Source organism: Podarcis cretensis (genome assembly GCF_951804945.1).
Source record: "Podarcis cretensis genome assembly, chromosome: 3".
NCBI classification, from domain to species: domain Eukaryota; kingdom Metazoa; phylum Chordata; class Lepidosauria; order Squamata; family Lacertidae; genus Podarcis; species Podarcis cretensis.
The window spans coordinates 109,314,643-109,334,771 of NC_137172.1; the positions used below are offsets into that span (position 1 = coordinate 109,314,643).

A 20,129-nucleotide genomic window follows, 5' to 3' on the forward strand; every position below is an offset into this window, starting at 1 on the left:
CAATATCCAGCAACTATTTAACTGGGTGTGGGGATGAGGGAGGGAGACAAATTGTCTGCTCTTGAGGGAATGAATGTGAAGCTTAAAAAAAAAAAAGACCAAGAAAAGAAGAAGTACGTTTCAGCTTGCAAAATACTTAAAATAAGAATTAAAGGCTGGTGTTTCTGATAGTTGAATTACAGCACACGACACAGTAGCCCCCCTGTTCTTAGCAACTTCTTGCATATGTGGTTAAAGGAATAATCCATAGACAATCCCTTGCTCTAGTGCAGTAGAGCGTTGGACTAGGACCAAGGTTCAAATCCCTATTCAGTCATAACGTGGCCTTGGACCACTCAGTCTCTCAGCCTAACCTACCTCTCAGAGTTGTTGCAAGGATAAAATGGAGAAGAAGAGAACAAGGTACACCATTTTGAGCTCCTTGGAGCAAGGGTGAGGTACAAACATAATCATACATGTATAACCCCATTGCTCCAGTATCACAGTGCCAAAGCACTTAAGTCTCAAAAGACCAAACAATCACAGTCTTTAGAAAGGATAGAAAATGACACAGGTCTAAGGGAAAGAAGCTGTGTTGCTATTCAACTAATGACATCTCTGAAGGAGCGGCTCCACCGCCACCGTTCTACCTGGACACTGAGGTCCAGTGCCAAGGGCCTTCTGGTGGTTCCCTCACTGTGAGAAGCCAAGTTACAGGGAATCAGACAGAGGGCCTTCTCGGTAGTGGCACCCGCCCTGTGGAATACCCTCCCACCAGATGTCAAAGAGAAAAACAACTACCAGACTTTTAGAAGACATCTGAAGGCAACCCTGTTTAGAGAAGCTTTTAATGTTTGATGCATTACTGTATTTTAATATTTTCTTGGAAGCTGCCCAGATGGGCAGGGTATAAATAATAAATGATGATGATGATTATCATCATCATCATCACAGGAACGATCATGCAGCAGGCATCCTTTGACATTAACACGACAAACATTTCACCAGCATTAATCCACTGCACCTGGCTTTCAAGGTTTTCATTGAATATTGCTCAGAAGAAATGTCAACTGAAAAGACCTGATGGCCCTTGGTTCAACAGGAGCAGAACCCCTTAAGCAAATGGTCAAATGTGTTGCTGAATCAGTTCAGGACTGCTTTCCTGACCGAGGGCTGCTATGCATTACAGTGGAACAGCTAGAAAACTAATGTTTTTAAAACTGCCACTTGGGGGCATGTGGTAAGCCCCTGCTTCTGGCTGTGTACGTGGAACTGACCCTGCAGTTTGTGAAGCACCCTTTGGGGATACTTCTAAAATGTTTAAATGGGAACTGAAGTGTGGTAGTAAAATGACCAACAGTGCAGATCTCACCAAGATATTTTCCCACAGAGCAGGGATGAGCCGTCCCATTTTGCCGCCTGAGGTGAAGTCCCCTCAAGCTGAAGTCCTGCTTGCTGCCGCTGTACAACCCTAACAATAGCAGGGGCAAGCAGGGTTCGTGAGCGGATAGCTCCCCATGAGATTCTGCCACCTGAGGCGGCAGCTTCCCTCCGCCTCATGGGTGGGCCGCCCTGCCAGAGATATTTATAAGGGGAGAAAGAACCCCAGAGAAAGAAAGCTAGAAGCATCAATCTCTAAATACACATCTATAAAGAAGATTGGAAAATAATTGTCCATTGACTTGTCAAGGCTGTGTGAACTCCTCAGTGCCTTTGCACTCCGTGCGGAAGGTGAGAGTACCCATCTGCCAGGAAACTTACGACTTTCAGTTCCTCAACAGTATTTCATACATTTCACGTTGAACCTAAAAGCTAAAAGGCAAAGGGGTCAATCCACGATTCACCGTGTTAAAGATGATTTGCCGACCCTTGCTTCCAGTGATGATTGGGTCATCCGTCAAACACTTTTATATGCTAGCAAGGTATTGCACAAACAGTGAATCTATCTAATCCTAAGATTTGCAGCTAAAGCATATAAGTGCTTTGGATGAAGTGTCTCAAATGTAGCATCTGCGCAATGTCATTAAAGCACAGGCGCCACATCAGAGCTAGCAAAGCATTGCAGTAGACATACGACTGCAAATGTGGTGAACTTAGGAGTTCCAAAGAGTCACCTTTTCACCCTCTTCCTGTTAATTAATTTAGATTTTTAGGTTGCTTCATCCCAAGGCTTTGCAGTACTAACATTGATTTAACATTTCACTCACGCCTTTTCAAGCAATCGCAAACCTTGGTAGTTCATTAATGTGGGGAAATCCTGTTCCATACACTACAAGAGAGTGGGAAGTGGAGCATTAATCATCACCATATCATTATTTTATCAAAAGAATAATTGTATGGAGTGCCAGCTATAGGTATTTAGTGGTTGCTAAAAGGTTAATACAGAAATCCCTGGTGTTTATTTAAAGGAACAATGTCAAGTAACAGAGGCTCACAGGATAAAATGTATATGGGTATCTGTGTTGTTTTCTTACTCAAGAAAAAGAATAGCATGCATCATAAATACACAAATGAGGCTATTCTACTGCACAACTACAAATCATAGAATATGCTGCACTGAGCTTGCTTGCATGTTGTGTTATGCATAGAAGCAGCAATATAAGATTATAATCTTTAAATATTAGTCTCTCTTTAGCTGATGTTTAACTGGAAGTTAAATTCTGTTCTTAGATGAATAGCTTTGCAGTTCAGGAAATCCCATGTAGAAGCTTAAAAGGTAAAGGTAAAGGTACCCCTGCCCGTACGGGCCAGTCTTGACAGACTCTGGGGTTGTGCGCCCATCTCACTTAAGAGGCCAGGGGCCAGCGCTGTCTGGAGACACTTCCGGGTCACGTGGCCAGCGTGACGAAGCTGCTCTGGCCAGAGCCAGAGCCAGAGCCAGAGCCGCACACGGAAACGCCGTTTACCTTCCCACTGGTAAGTGGTCCCTATTTATCTACTTGCACCCGGAGGTGCTTTCGAACTGCTAGGTTGGCAGGCATGTAGAAGCTTAAGAGAGTCCTAAATAGGACTAATTTTGAAAGTGCTTCTCTCACCACTGCATACCCTCCAACATTTCTCTGATGAAAATAGGAACGTCCCATTCCATAATGATAATTTTCCATAAAGATAATTTTACTATTTATACCGCACACATCTTATTGGGTTGCCCCAACCACTCTGGACAGCTTCTAACATATAAAAACATAATAAAACATTAAACATTTGCCTTCAGACAGCTCAGGGGTTGGATAACTCCATACCCTTCAACTTTTCTCCAATGAAAATAGGGGAAAGTGGGACATTCCGGGATCAACTCAGAAACCAGGACGGCTTTTCTAAATCAGGGACATCCCTGGAAAATAGGGACACTTTGAGGATCTGCCACTGTATCACTGGGCTGATGCAACTCTGACTTCTTGCTAACTACAATGAACAAATCAGGAGTCAGCTTCAGGAGTATGTGCCCCATTCAGTACCAATCCTTTAGTATGCTGAAGTAAACTATGGCAACAATTAGCCCTTTTTATCAGTGGACTGGTTCACAGAAACTATGGCCTATTGGGACTCTGCAAACATGTCCCCTCTGGTCCTTCCTGCTCCCAAACTGTCCTGGGTTAAGCTAAAGTTCGGCTCAGTGTGTCATCCAGACCCAGGATTGTGGTTAGGCTCTGTCTTCCTCAAGCATGAGCTGTAGCCAAGGTTCGTTCTCATAGCTCAGTCTCTTAACTTGTACACTACACCAGCTCTGATCCATGCACAGAGCTCCCATGTAAGAAGGGAGCTTCCTGTTCACCTAGCTGGGTATCAGCTGCATAGGTACATCTACACTGGACATGCTGAGCCGAAATAAATGTGAAATTTTGGGTTGCATTGGGAGCTCTGTGTATGCAGCCAAGATCCAGCTAAGGTTAGGATCAGGCTGTAAATCTGAAATCCAGTAGATTAAAGTCGATGGAATGTTCAACAGAAAATTGCTATTGCGATTTAACAATATGACTTTTTGTGCCCTTTTCCAACTCTTATTTAAGACCAATCATAGTAGTGTGGCAAGACGGAATTACTCAGTTTTGGAATTATGATAACTGCTTAGTTTCCTGGTCACACATTTTTTGAAAACTACACATCCTGTCTTTCCAACGCCCGTAAATACTAAATAGCATTGTGGCATTAAAACAATTGTTATCTCTCTCCTGCCAGAAAGGATAGCATTGTCCCAAAAAGTTTGGGTCGAAATTACACGTGGGAAAAGATAAAAGAAAAGTTGCTTAGCTCACTTAACCCAGGGCCAAACTGCACTAGGGGAGGATAAAGAAATCACACAGTAAATATAGACACGAGTAATATTTTAAAACAAATAGACTGCAAACTGTATAATTTAAAAATTAAAGGGAACCTATCTTTGTGTAATGAAAAACTGATAAATGACTCCAAGGAGGCTTAATCCCACCTACCCTCATTATTGTCCTCCAGGTCCTCAGATTGCTTTGCTTTGCATTTCACGGGTGAAGGAGACTGGCCTTTCTGCTCCACTCCCTCTGCAAGAACAAAGAATTCATAAATAGATTTTTGAGTTAGCATGTTTAAAAACTAAATATGCAAGATATTGGAAGAATAAACAGATATTATCTTTGTGCTGCTTTCAGATAGAAAGAATGGTGCTTTTAAGCATCATGAAGATGCATTTCTGCCTCACATGCCATCATCATGGCTCTGAGGGACTTTAGGCTGGACTCGAAACACCTTATTTCAAAAGCCACAACCCCTCACATGTAAATCATCACATTTTCCTGTAGTATCACAATAATATCACTTGAATGAACAGAGTTTCAAAACCCCTGGAGCTTTACAGACAAGGAAGAGTGACCTCAGCTTGTGAGCTTAGACAGCAATCACATGCACACTCACATGGGAGTAAGCCCCATTGAAAACAATGGGACTTATTTCTGAGTAGACACATTTAGGATGGCACTATTAGTTGAGGAATGGAGGTAGAAGTATTGGCATCAACAGTGAAGCGGCTCAGTAGCAAACTAGCATCCAATGATACCCATTCTTAAGAAAATAATGCTAATGAGTAAAGAAAACCTGAATTCATTTAACTAGCTGAATATCAGAAACTAATAATATTTGGCAGTTTCAAAGTCCCCTTTAAATAGGTTAAATCAGTGAGAATTATGTGCAAGCTGCACGGGGAGTTGGAGTCAACGTTCCTAAGTCTCAAGTATATTGATCTTAGTATATTAAATGTTTTCTTCTTGGGTCAACAGACTCCAGAGGTGGGAGCAGGCAAAGGAGCCTAGTGTCCCTCCTAAGACTGACCAAGGGGCACTGAGTTTGTTCTATAATTTTGATTTGATCAATTACCACTTATTGGGATTTCTTTATTTTTTCAAATCCAAGTGTATATATAATTGCAATAAACTAATATCACAACATTGAATTAATTTCAACACATTCAATAGGAGTCCTCCACTAAAAAGCTTTCTGGTGACTCTCTTTGCAAGCCACCCGAGATATACAGTGGTACCTCAGGTTACAGATGCTTCAGGTTACAGATGCTTCAGGTTACAGACTCCGCTAACCCAGAAATAGTACCTCAGGTTAAGAACTTTGCTTCAGGATGAGAACAGAAATTGTGCGGCAGCGGCGCAGTGGCAGTGGGAGGCCCCATTAGCTAAAGTGGTGCTTCAGCTTAAGAACAGTTTCAGGTTAAGAACGGACCTCTGGAATGAATTAAGTTCTTAACCGAGGTAAAGGTACCTCTGACCATTAGGTCCAGTTGTGACCGACTCTGGGGTTGCGGCGCTCATCTCGTTTTATTGGCTAAGGGAGCCGGCGTACAGCTTCCGGGTCATGTGGCCAGCATGACTAAGCCGCTTCTGGCGAACCAGAGCAGTGCACAGAAACGCCGTTTACCTTCCCGCTGGAGTGGTACCTATTTATTTACTTGCACTTTGACGTGCTTTCGAACTCCTAGGTTGGCAGGAGCAGGGACCGAGCAACAGGAGCTCACCGCGTCGCGGAGATTCGAACCACCAACCTTCTGATCAGCAAGCCCTAGACTCTGTGGTTTAACCCACAGCACCCGAGGTACCACTGTATATTTTATATGGGTAGCTATTTACATTTAAAACAACAACTGCAGCAACAACCGTATTCTAATGTATAATTAAAATACGTGTAACAACAGAAATGTTAAAAAAAAATGCTAGCATATATCGCAGGAATAAATTCAGGCCAGATGTACGGTGATCTTTAGATGCAGTCATGCATTTGTAGATGGAACTGCTATTCTGCCAGGCTTTAGCAGAAGGGGAGATGCAAAGCAGGGCTTCTCCATTGGCTTTGCTGAGAGAATAGCTCCACCAGGCTCATTCCCTCCCTGCACTATTTCCACTCCACCTGGGTCATTATAAGGACTGTTGTGCAATCCTAAGAACTGATGCTCAAGTTTCCTTTATTTCCTCCCACTCCTTTTTCCTTTTGTGTTGGGTCTTTCGGATTGTAAGCCTGCGGGCAGGGGTTGTATTGTTTTTATTGATCTTATGTAAGCCATTCTGCGAGCCTTTTCTGTTAAAGAGCAAGGGGTGTGTGCTTTAAATAAAGAAACAAACAGTGTTAGTAACCTAAGTGAATTTATATATGGTTTCTTTCTCCCTTCCTTTTTTCAAAGTCGCCCAATAAGTTTTAAGAAAGCCACGAAACTCAAAAGATAAGATTACTGCACTATTAAATCACACATTTTAGAGCTGGAAAAGATTTGCTACATCCACAAACCTTTTCTTCTGCCAATGCAGCATGAAAATACACAGACAGAAGACATATCTGATACCGTACAACTAAGGTCCATAGAAAGCTTTAACTACATCTGCCCCTTTGATTCAAGCCAGACCAGCAACATGCTGCATGAAATATGATAGCATTGGAGAGCTTTTAACTGAACATCACAATATGCTAGCAGCTGCGAGAAGAGAAAGGACACTTGTTTGGGGGGAGGGGAGCAAACTAAATATTAAGAGGTGAAATTCTGATCCATTTAAATCTATGAGAGATTTGTCATTGATTTCAACAGGAGTTGGACTCTGCTGAAGGTTAAAATATACTGTCTCGGCGTGCGTGTGTGTGTGCGCGCGTGCACACACACACACACACGCACACACACACAGATATAAGGTTTTTGTGCATAATTTTGTATCTGAAATCAGAAAGCCAATGTGCAAGCATTAAGTGTGATTTTTGCGAACACTGTTATTCATTTTCCCTTGCCTCTAACTAATTCCTAATGAGTCTTCATACCCAAAAGAGCATTAGTGGCAGCTCTATATATATAAAAAAGGATTCTATTATGAGCATAAACACCCTGCTGTTCATTTGGTGGAGGGGGGGGGGGAGGAAGCCTCACACTGACCCACAAGAGCAAAGTTTGCAAAGGTAATAAGATATGCACCTTCCTGGGTGGCAGAGAAATGTAAAACAGAGAATGTATTTATCTCAGTATGCTATGCATTTGGTCATCTATTATTTTTTCATTAGAGCCCTTTTGTAGCCGTTTCGAAGACCTGATGGAAATGCAGTGATATTTCGCCTCTCCCCGTGGCTTCAGATGAGGCTGATTTCAGGCCCTTATGTGCAGATCTGCAGTTCCTTCTTATTATCACACATGCCTCTGAATTAGGATGAAATCAGTTTGAAAGGCAACTGTCAGAAAAAATAGGTTACAAATGTATAATTATGGAGCACTTAATTTTTTTTGGGGGGGGAGCTGATATTAGAGAAAGTTGAGTATGGATAGCATGCAGGCAGTGGCAATAATTCATAAAGATGGTCTACAACTAAGAGTTCCATCTGCTAGAGTCATGACCTACAGATGAAATGAACTGGAAGTCCATTAATGATAGGAAATGGCTAATTGCAGTCGCAACCTCAAATATCTATTACTCACTATGAATCCTTTCAAATATGGAAAGAAAAGATACTCTTCAAACGAAAGACTGGCTTGATTCAAAGAATAACTCAGCTGGGCTGAATATGTGAATGTCTATGAGACTTTTGCAAATGTATCCTTGCTAGTTTAACGATATTAAGCCTAAGCACTAATTGGGACAGTGTGGAATAAACACTCTTCTGTTAGAGGGCATATGAAGATCATGTTAACTGTAGCAATGCAGTGATTAACAGTGTATCAAATGGTGACTGCCCCAAAGAGAATTAATTTCCAATATTGCTTTTGGGACCCCTTGCCTTTTGCCAGAGATGTACTAATTGCACCTATCTTGCTGCCTTTTATTGTATTTCTGTTGTTGTTTTGTAGTTTTTATTGAGTGAGCCACCCAGAGAAAAAAATTGTGATACATGGCAGCCTGAAAATAATGTACACACACACACACACACACACACACACACACACACACACACACTGGCCTGAACAAATGCAAGGTAATGGATTTCAGGGCAATAGCCTATTTCAGAAAGGGCATGTTGTGGGTCTGCAATGAAGTCCACGCAACTGCCAAGGCTTCATAATGGGGAGTAAGGAAAGGGAATGTAGAAGGAATACTGAAAAGAAAAGATTTGCACATCGGCGGTGATTTAAAAAGGCTGAACCAGAATTGGATTTTAAGAGAGCATCTGGGTGCAAAAATATTTAAAAGTCATTTCAACCCCGTTCATCCAAATGCCTTTCAAAAGCATTTCCTCCGCTATGGAAACTTCCCAATTGCTGGTTTTTCGTTTTGCTTTGTTTTGGGTCATCCTATCCTAAAGCGGGGTGCATGCTAAAAAGAAAAGGGAGGCTACTCAAACTAGATAATAAAGTCTCTAGGGAGACTAGTTGCGCCTCAGCACTGCAGTGCTTCTTCTAAATGCCCCAGAGAGGAGATGGGAAGACCGAAAACTGCACTGGGCCAGTTCTTGGTACCACCACCAGGAGGTGCCAGAACTCAAAACATGGCTATTCCTTTCTTCCCATTTAGGTGCCCAGGTGCTCGTTTAACCCCCTTCCTAAGTTCACATTGAAAAAAGATCACTCCCTCTCGGTCCAACAGGTGCACTTCGTCTGGTCTCTACAGCTCCAGCTTAGAGAGCCTGATGGCTCTGTGAGTGATGACATGCCTGCGGCAAGCCCTGACTCATGTCTAACAGAAGGAGAGCAGATGTAGAGACAAACATTCCAGTCTAATGGGCTAATTTTGCATGGACTTGTAGCACAGTCTAATTGGAATTAGCGTCATTTCAAAGGTTGAAGAGAAGAGGAAACCGGAGTTGTCTTTTTTCCTGTTTGCAAATTGAAATGGTTAAATCGTTTTCTTTTAAATTAGGCAAGTGGAACAGCAAGCTTATTTTGAAGTAGTCTCACTTACTATTTTAACATCCCATTCAATTTATAAACCCCATCCATTTGGGTTCTGAGCATGCAGACATGCTTATGGAATGCCATAGCTGAGATGAACTCCCCCCCCTGAATTTTCAGAAGGGAAATAACTGTGCAAGTGCGGAGACAAACGTCTAAGTTGCTTCATGTGTCATGCAAGCATGTATTTCTGTGTGGAATTTGAAAACACACTATACTACTTATCACATTAAAATAATATATATCTGAACAGATCTCTGATTAGAAATAAAAAGCTATTGGGAGCAGTAAGCTGTAAGCTATGTTGTTTGCAATGACTGTGTCAGCAATATGTAAGGGAGGGTGAGAATGCCCTGAATGGCGCTCATGGCATCCTCAGATCTGTGAGGGCATTTCACAAGCATATCCTTACAACTACAAGGCAAGGTGCCCTGCAGCTAAATGGAACAGCACAAAGGGAAGGTGCAAGAGAAAAGCCACAGCAACAACACACCCCTAGAAGTCCTTTGCACTCAACTTAAAACAAAGAACAGCCAGTGGATCAAGTTAAGTTTCTCTTCTCGTTCTACAGGTAAGGCTAGTGCAGGAAAGTCTTTGCTAAGTCAGAACAGTGGACTGGGTTGTAGCAGTCAGTGGGAATAATAATAATAATTTATTATTTATACCCCGCCCAGCTGAAACCCAGCCGAATGGGCAGGGTATAAACAATAAATTATTTTTATTCTTATTATAAATATATCATCTCCTAGCATCCAATCACATCCCAAACACTCTGGGATAAAACCAAAATTAGATGTCATGTAGAATTTACAATAAGATCAAGTAGCAGCTGGTGGTTTGAGGGAGTGAGGTGAAGCCGTCTTTCCAGTGTCACTGCAAGTTACATGGGAGCTGCTGCAGGAGGCCAGGAAGGTCATAGCCATGCAGATACACTGATGGAGTGCTGGATTGGCTCCATCAGGGCATCAACACAGTCCCAGCCTCACCGCTGCCCTGCTCCATCTCGGTGCCTTCCAGGTAAGCTACAGGTGAGCCCCACCACACTGGCTGCAACGGATAAGGGCTTAATGCTCATTAAATTCCTAGCATTAGCGACATACTCTCCTAATAATTCCAATGCAGTGCTTGCCACTCACACAACAGCATTTTGAAATTCTTCTAGGAGCTTGTAAAAATGGGAAGGTTATAGCAGGATGCATAACTTTTACCCATGTCATCTGTGGATATTATCCAGGTTAGCTTTTCTAAGGATTAGGCTTTGAACAAGATTTTATGCTCATCTTGTTATCTGCTCTCGAAAAGTCAACTCATATTGATGGAATTTACCCCCCGTTTTTGCACACACAATGTTGCATTAACTATTCATTGTGTTCATAGATTCAGGCTATGATTTTCGTGTATTCCTTCCACGTTCAGGAGCAAGGGGGGAATCCCCAGTGTAACCAGCTATGCTGAAGTAAGAGAAAATCCATACCCTATAAAACCTAACCATGAAAGCAAATCACACCATCTGCAAATACTGGAGAAATCTGCTAGCATCACCACATGTTCTGATTACGCCTAAAATATATGCATGCGTGTGAGGGAGTGTATATCCTGCATTCTCATTCATTTCAATCTCTTTCTCATTAGGCCTCATCTGTCAACCTCATTTTTGGGGAAGGAAGAACACAATTAAAACTAAGAGCCACCATTTAAAAATAATTCTTATGATCATCTTGGCTGTGAGTCCTGGAAGACCTGCTCCCAGCCTTGCAGGCCTTTATCCAACTGGACTGGGAGGTGGGGCTCTGACAGAGGCTGAAACTGCTGAACAGACTCTTGGGTTGGGGCACTGGTTAGTAGGGGTTGCTGGGGGGGGTGGTTTCTGTTTTATTTTTTAATCTTTATTATAGATCTTAATATGATTTATGTGGGAATGGTTTAATTTGGTTGTGTACTTTTTGATGTTTTATTTATTGCTTATGAATTGACTGCTTTTGTTATGTTGATAATTATGAACTTATTATTGGTTTTAACTATGGAAACATGGCATACAAATAAAATTATGTGTATGTTTGTATGTGTGCATAAGCTGAACAATACATTCAATACAAAAATAGATGGTGCATTTCTTATGTTGCACACTTACTTGGGATATTATACTTTTGAATTTAGTGGAGTTTATCCCTAGGTAGGTACGTATAGGATGGTACCGTTAGATATGGAAACATAAGTAGATACTGCTACTCCATCATAGTTCAAGGTTTTTGGGCTTCTATAAAATGCTGACTTGCTTTTAGGTAACATTGTGGACCAAACTAGACAAAAGCGTTAAAGATGCCTCTGACTGATGGCAATTGGGGATTTCTTCCCAAAGCAAATACTAGCTTCAGAGGAGGGATTTTCTTCAAGACTCCAGGAGGATTAAAAAAACAAAATCCCTCTCTATGCTGGCTCTGATGCTGTTAGTTATCAGCCTCCAGGTGATGTTATTTGTGTGTGTGTGTGTGTGTGTGTGTGTGTGTGTGTGTGTATTTATATTTAAAACAAAACAAAACAAAGCAACCCACCTCATCCTGCATTTTAGATGGGCAGTTTGCCCTTCAAGTCATTAGTTATTGCAACGAACAAGTTGGGCCTGGTAGCATGTGCATCTTTGAAAACAGTTCTTTCTGTTACTTTTATTGTCACATTTAGGTTGCAAACCAGCTAGCACCGAGTTTGCACAATTTCTGTTGACTTTTGTGAAGAGTTAGTGAAGTGAAATTCTACAATACTTGACCCTAATATACACATTTTAATTCCACAGTTCAAGTTCACAGTTTGAGGAAAATGTAATAATGGGGGTAAGGACCATTTGCACTCCTCTTCAAGTAGCAAAATGATTATCCACACACTCCACAATCTGGCTGCAGAGTCTCTCTCCTTCCTTTTCCCCAGGGAGAGTCTGGCCAGAGTGTTTGAAGAGGGGCTAGAAGTTTGAACCCTTCGGTCAGACATGTCCATTTCTATGCGGAAAGAATTATTTTTGTATTGAGGCGCAGTCCATCATGCGACCCCCACTCCACCATAGCAGCGGTATGAAGTTGTGTAACCCAGACAGTTTTGCCACTGTGAACTAGGCCCTTTTTTTAAGGAAACTCCGTGAGAAAACAGACATTCTGAAACAGTCTACAGATGGCTCATAAGGTTAAAATCATTTTAGACATCTAATATATTAGGTGTATCATGGTTCATCAAACTCCTATTAATCCACTACAAGTTGTCTTCTTAAAATACCTCAGTATTCAGAAAAATGTCTCAGCCTAGAAGCAGCTTGATGATGATAATAAGTCTGTCTAAACTTCAGGAGGAGGAAAAATAGAAAAGTCCTTTCTAGTCACCCATGGTTTAGAAAGTCCAGTGCTTTTCTTATTATGGACAATATTTTCTGTCAGATGGAAGAAAGTCAGGATAATACTTTCTAACGCCTTTCTAGAATGTTGGCAGGCCTTTTAATGTATATGCGGACCATATACTACACCATTTAAATATAGATCCATTTATACCCATTACACTCAAAAGAAAAATGTTAGCCTTTCTATTCCTGTTCAGTTTCATCCACTCCTTTTAATTTATTTTACTTTTATACACCATATTTGCTGTAGTAATACATCTACTAATTAGTAACATGAGTTTCTGTATACTGCTTAAGTACAGTAAGAGGTGACAATCCTGTTTTTAATTTACATATGTTTAGCAGTCTTAAATATGAAAACATTTTTTGGCACAGGGTATCTTACTTACTGTTTCCTTTTGCAGAATGCACTGCCTTATTTGTTCTTATTGCTTTACAACAATCTGTTAAAATAAATGGTACAAAAGTGTAGCTAGCTAGATCGACCTAACTACTGAGAACCTATGGCACAAACCTGCATAATTATCAAGTCTGCAATCTGACCTTAAGGCACTTCTTTACCTCATATATGTTAATAAACGTGGAACATTCTCAAAATACCATTTACATGGAAGATAAGAACGGTGTGTTTCAGATGTAACATCAAACCATGGTTTGGATGGTTTGGAGTTATATAGACAAACTTTGGGTTCCCAGAAAACTAATGTTTGCCAAAATACCTGAAGTGGACAATATTATTTGCACAAACCAAAAGTGGATTTAAAAACACATTTTGATTGTGATTTTTAGTTCAGTTTGCAGGCAAGCTATGGTTCACGCAAACCAAAACCCAGTTTGGGTATGGCCAATTATTACTTACCACAATATAGGCAGTCAGTGAGGGCACATGAGATATGGAGAAGAGACACCTAAGCTCAGGGCTCATTCAAGACATAGTTTGGCGTAACTTCCAGCCTGAGTCACTATATTAATGTCATGCTTGCAAAGACAGCAAAAACTTGCTAAGGGAGAACCAGATGTACTTGGTGCTTTAGTCCATTCTGGTTTCAAACAATTCATAAGATTTAGAGGATCCACATTAATCTGTGATGTCAACATACTTCATATCCCATTCTGAATGTGTGTGAAGAAAGGATGGCGGAGCTTGTCTGGAAAGCTACTGGACATTTCCGTGATCTTCATGTGGGCACATGAAGTGGCACAACCCATGTGGGCACAACCCTCCGTGTTTTAATAGTACAACTCTTGCCCCCATTGGACATTAAGTATGGCAATCAGTCTTCTCTCACCTGTGCTGGCTTACTTCTTCCAGCTGAGTTATGCAGAACCCACATCCCATAAGCATTCTGAGATGTCCTCTCAGAGGGCAGTGTCTGCTTAACCAAATAAATTACTTGAACAGAAGCAACATGACAAATGCACTAGATTCTGCTGTAAGGAGGGGTTCTTGTGTTTATATATCCCCTACATCCTTAGAGAAGAGCAGCTGCTCCTTGCGCTGCTGAATCTCATCTTTCATTTACTTTTCCAACACTTGTTTTGTCTTTCTCCAGTTTCCTTTTCATCTCTCTCTCTCCTCCTCCTCCTCCTTCAGTCACAGTTCTCTTGTTTCCACTCATTTAATTCCCATCAGTTTCCAGATGTCTCTTCTCTCGGTTCCCACCTTAGCCTGCTATCCCAATTGCTCCCCTTTCACATGTGTATATCAAACAAGTACTCAGATGTGTTTGTGTGCAAACACTTAAAGAATGAGAAAGTATGTTCCACAACACGTTCTACTTAGCTTAGGGCAGATAAACTACATTAATAGAGAGGCAAAGGAATAAACATCATGAGGCAAGGGAAGATGCCATTGTTAAAAAAAAAGAGACTTGACAAACATGTTGGCATTTACAGCTCTATATATGTCCTGCTGAGCTATTTCACTGTCCAAAATAGTGTCTCGACCAAGAAAGTTGTTTAACCTAACACACTAGTGGGATTATGTAAAATTTATGTACCACTCAAGTAACTGAAACCTGTGCTTAAAATTGAATTAAACACTGGGAATTTCTTAACAGCAGATAACTAATAAAACTTGCAACTTAAACTACAACTTGATTCAAACTACAGCTAAATATGACATCAGGCTAGCAAATCAGAGTGGTAAAAAACTAACTGGTAAAAACAGAAGGATATCCATGTCAAACAGGGTGTCGATAAGCCCTTATGTCTTTCATTCTAGATCTCCTTGCTCCGTATTTATCCCTTGTATATCGGCTGCGAAGTTTCGCATAATTATAACCTGTCCTTGTGGAATTCTGCACCTATTTGATAATGGTAAAAGTTTGAGGCTTAACTGTATTAGTCCCGTTTACAACTTCTACTTGGCAAGAGAGAGCTATCGCTATTCATCAATCACTTCCACAGCTTTATCCTCTCAATTTTGATTAGAACTGGTCGCTGCAGTCACACATAACTACAGATGGGTGGAAATGAAATATTGAAGTGCTTATTGCGTATCTCGGCTGGGTTTTCCCTCTTGTCGGCCAAAATTCTGGTGTGCCTGTAGTTAAGCCACAGTCTGCACGCTGCCTCGCAGGCACAAACCTGAAGTTGGTGCTCTGTCATTCAGTTGACGCATGTGGCAGAATGTTCAGGTGATCGTTTTGAAAGCAGCATGCCAAAGAAGAAAAAGAAGCAGCCACCTACATGCCCAGGAGCCAGTTATTAGAAGAGTCATAGTGTCCCAAGGCAGTTTGTGTGTCCCTTTTTCTCACTGGGCTCGATCCAAACTAAGTTAGGTACGATAGGTCTCATACTATCCTGCTCTTCTGGTTTTCTTGTATGGAATTGATCTTGGTAATTTCAACTGTTTTTTAAATGCATTGTATGACCATTTTTGTAAGTCACTTTGAGTTTGTTTTATAACGACAGGGAGTATAAGTGTGAATAGCGAGTCGTGGCTCAAGTCTTATTGGTTTCAACTGGTGAATGAGGCATAAATCTTGTATCCTCTTACTTCGGCATGTGCCCCATTGATCTCAATGGGACTCAAGTCTGAGTAGACATGTATAGGATTGCACTGCCAGTGAAACGAATTTAGTCCAAACTATTGTTTCCTCAAATAGACAATAGGCAAACAGCCACATGCTCAAGGTCAAAGTTTAAACCCACTGGAGCTCAAATCAGTAAGTAAAACAGTGGGGTTTGTAGCCTATAAACCAGGGGTGGCTAACCTGGGTCCTCCAGATGTTAATGGATTCCAACTCATATCAGTTCCATCCAGCAGGGATGATGGAGTTGTAGGCCTGCAACACCTAGCCATGCCAACTCTGAACCATATTCGGCACTTGGGTTGGCACCCTCTGAACTGCCAAACAGAGGATCCCTGTGGTACACTTGCCAGTACATAATGGCATGTTGTGTGCAAAAGGGACAGCCCATTGAAAGTGTGGACGCCTTGTGCTGGACATGGACAGGAGCCATTTGCCTTGAATTTCAAAGCACAAATTTAATGGAGTCATCCCCATCTGCTCCCTAGGTGTTGCTGGACTACAGCTCTCATCAGCTCCAGCCAGCCCAGCCCAGTAGCGATAATGGACACCAAAAACATCTAGACAACGGCAGGTTGCGGAAGGCTGAGTTAATGCTTGGAGGGAGCCTCTTTTGTCAGTGCTCAAACCTCACTGAGGTAAATATTTGGGGCAGATCACTAATAGACAGTGAAGAAAGGAACACAATTGCCGTTCCTTGACTTCACATACCCTGTCTTCCGTAACCTTTCTAATACGAATGCAGGTCCAGTTTAACCTAACTTCCTGTGACAGTTTATATTAAAAAGCAATGTTTCTTTTGTGCACTGTAGTCCCGAACCTCAGCATCTGTGCAATTACTCTTCCTAGTTGCTTAGTAACAGCATCCTTACACTTTGGTCTCATTACATGCGAAGTCCGTTTCTGCAGCATTTGAAGCTATTCCAAACAGAAATCCCTAGCAGTCAATTCCTAAGAAGTTCAACACCTTTTTTTGTCTTATGTCATGGTTGAGATGGCACCCTTTTACATGCGGCATTGCTCCTTTTGCAACAGAATGCACATGGAGTGATAAGTCTCGTCTTCTCACACTCGGTATAAATGAAGCTTCTATTCCATATGCATCCAAACTAAGGCAAAATTGTTCCAGTCTGCTCAGATCACAGCCTCCATTCAAAGATTCTACCGTAAGAATAAATATGCAGTTACTTGTGTTTCTTTTCCCATAAATATTCAAGTGGCAGCAGAAGAACCAGTGATACGGAGGCACAAAGACCTTGCATTTTGGAGAAAAACAACAGAATCACTCCAGCGATGCCATACAAAGTTCTGGTAGGATTCCAGTCACCTTAGCATACATCTGAGGACTCACTCTTAATTTTTTGCCATATATTTGTATGGTGGCAGTACTGTTGCTGTGTCCCAATAATAAGCCCCAATCCATGAGCTGAAGTTCAAGGCCTTAAATTATATGATACTAAGAAGCACTGCAACAGCTTGTGATTAACTTGGGACTGCTAACTGAAATGTCTGGCGGTAGAACTGCAACCATTCCCTGCTTTTTTCTGAGTTACTACTGAGGAGCTTAAAAGGTCGGAGACAGCAAATGGGTGAGAAATTGAAGGCTGACCATCAAATTATAGGAGGGGTGAAAGTTAGAGGGAAATCAGATCTCTTCTATACTTCTCTTTAGCCCTGTATCACAGAAACAGGGAACTTGTGATCCTCCGTGATCTTGGACTCCAACACCGATCAGCTCCAGTCAGCATAGTCTATGGTCAGAGATGATGGGACTTGCAGTGCAACAACATCTGGAGGGCCACAGTTTCCTCATCATTATTAGCATATTAAAAGAAAAGGGAATGAACAATCTAGTAAAGAAGGCAGGCAGCTTCTTTGAAGACAGCTTCAAAGACAGCAAAGAGTCTTGTGACACCTTAAAAACAAATTTATTATGAGACAAGCTTTCATGTGCAATAAATTTGTTAGTCTGTAATGTGCCTTTGTTGTTTTTGCTACAACAGCCTAACAAAGCTAACCCCTTTCAAAATTATTACAGCAGGGCTGTACACACTATACGTTTAGAGCACATTTGAATCACATTCTTTCCCTCAAAGATTTCTGGGTGGAATTGTAACTCTTTGAGGGGTAATCTACAGTACCCATAATTCTTTGAGGGGGGAAAGGTACTTCAAATGTGTTTTGAAGGTATGGTGAATACACAGGCTAAGAAAGGTGGTTATTCTATCACTTTCGTTTTCTCTTTTGGTGCTGCTAGGTGTGAGTTTTTATTCAAATTTAGCCAATTGCAACACACCCATGCATATATGCCACCAGAAAGGAAATGTCTCATAAACCCTGAGATAATGTCTCATAAGTAGAAACCACTCTCAGTGCTCTGACACAAACAGATGAACAGGGCAAGAACCTGACTCTCTGCCTAGCAACTATTTCCATTCTTACATACACAGTTATTTTGTGTCACTGACTGATTGGGGGGCAGGGGGACATTTTCAAAAGCTGAGTGAATCTAGCCTTAGGGATTTTTTGTAAATCAGAAATGGGTAATGCGCTTAGGTGACAAAGATCTAAATGTAAATTCAGTGTGTCTCTGAATAAACTATCAAGCATTTATTTCAAGAGGAAATTTGTATTTGGTAGTTTATTCACTGTAAAACTGAAGGAAATATGAGAGTGGAGAAGAGAATGAAGGGGAAGAAGGCAGCTATTTGGGAGGGGGGGTTGTGATAGGAATTTTGAGGTCTTGGATATAGTAATGTTCATAAGTGTACCAACCAAGCACATACATAGATCAACACAGGAAGGCCAACCTGGAACCATTTTGATTCCTAAACTGACGAAATGTTTTCTCTGCAAGGTCAAAGTGGGAAACCTCCCCATTGTCTTTTCCTTCACAAATCCTGTCTTAAGGGTATGTCTGTGTTTGAATAGGGTGTGAGCCTGTGACCTGAATGGCCAGGTTCCCCAGGCAATCCAATCAAGTAACCTGCCAGACAGGAGATAAACAAGGACAGGAGAAAAAACAACATTCAAATGTTCTGTTTTAGACCGCCTTATGTAGGTGTGATGTATCTGGGGGGTGGTCTTAGGTTACACCCCTTCTGTGATGTATGTATGATGTTTCTGGGGGTGGTCTTGATCTACAGGATGGGAATTTCAAAAGTCTTTATAAGGCCTTGCATGCCATTTTTCTGGGTCTCTCCTCCTCTCCTGCGGGTGAGGGAGCACCCTGTTGCAACAGATCAATAAAGATCAAGCTTACTAGTTGCTTTGCTTCTCAATATTCTCTGGTTGGCCTCTGTTATTCTCTCCTACCAATAGGGAACCTATGTTAGGACTCTATATGGACTCTTGGATACCCCATAAGGGAAAAGGGCAATTTTTGTTTACAACAGGGTGGAGTTAAAGAAGGGCACATAATGTCATGAAGTATTAATTCTATGGCTCTGTACACATTAGCCGTTTAAAATTATGTGAGGTTATTTCTCCATTCTGCATTTCAAGTCACCATATTTGTTTGTGGGTAAGTGTTTTGCAAATTCATCCTGAATTCATCCATACACTGTGGTTATATGTCTTCCTCTTTATCCTATACTTTTTAGCGCATTTCTCCACCATTTTTCTAACTCTAAATTGTCCTTTTAAAAAACTGCATGTCTTGCGCAAGAACATCTTGATCTACTTTGATTGCAGAAACCCACATTTCTGTTATGTAATTGAATCCTGCAAAATACTGACATTCAGGAGGCGAAGTGACGAATGTTCATATATAGACAGTCGACTTGCTCACATGATTCATAATACGGTTTTGAAAATCAAACATTTGGAGAGAAATACGAACTCCCTCTTCTCAACTACCTGGACAAACAATTGTGATGTATCCATGTTCTCCTTTCCAAAGGGAATGGAAGGCAGTCAAGACCAGAAGAAGCAAAAGAACGATCCTGCTACAGAAACCAATGAAAACAGGGAGGAATATTTTCACTGATGAGCAATTTATAAAAGGACCCCTGACCGTTAGGTCCAGTCGTGACCAACTCTGGGTTTGCGGCGCTCATCTCGCTTTACTGGCCAAGGGAGCCAGCGTACAGCTTCCGGGTCATGTGGCCAGCATGACTAAGCCACTTCTGGCGAACCAGAGCAGCACACGGAAACGCCGTTTATCTTCCCGCCGGAGCGGTACCTATTTATCTACTTGCACATCGATGTGCTTTTGAATTTGAATAGGTTGGCAGGAGCAGGGACCGAGCAACGGGAGCTCACCCCGTCATGGGGATTCGAACCACCAACCTTCTGATCGGCAAGTCCTAGGCTCTGTGGTTTAACCCACAGCGCCACCCGCGTCCGGTATTAAAATGTTTCAGTCAGTGACTGCTAACTACTGCTACTGCTGCCACCAATACCT

At 41.6% G+C, this 20,129-nt stretch overlaps 1 protein-coding gene across 4 annotated transcripts in view; it reads right to left on the reverse strand.

Annotated features, from left to right (window-relative positions):
* The window catches only part of MACROD2 (mono-ADP ribosylhydrolase 2), a 992,621-nt gene that overhangs the window by 110,493 nt on the left and 861,999 nt on the right, over positions 1-20,129 (reverse strand). For 3 of the 4 annotated variants that reach the window (XM_079969959.1, XM_079969958.1, XM_079969957.1), the window contains exons 10-11: positions 13,079-13,132; positions 4,413-4,496 (exon numbers count right to left, since the gene is read on the reverse strand). In XM_079969959.1, coding sequence (XP_079826085.1) covers positions 4,413-4,496; positions 13,079-13,132 — 138 coding nt within the window. The remainder of the gene's footprint in view (positions 1-4,412; positions 4,497-13,078; positions 13,133-20,129) is intronic. The other variant, XM_079969960.1, reaches the window with a different exon arrangement.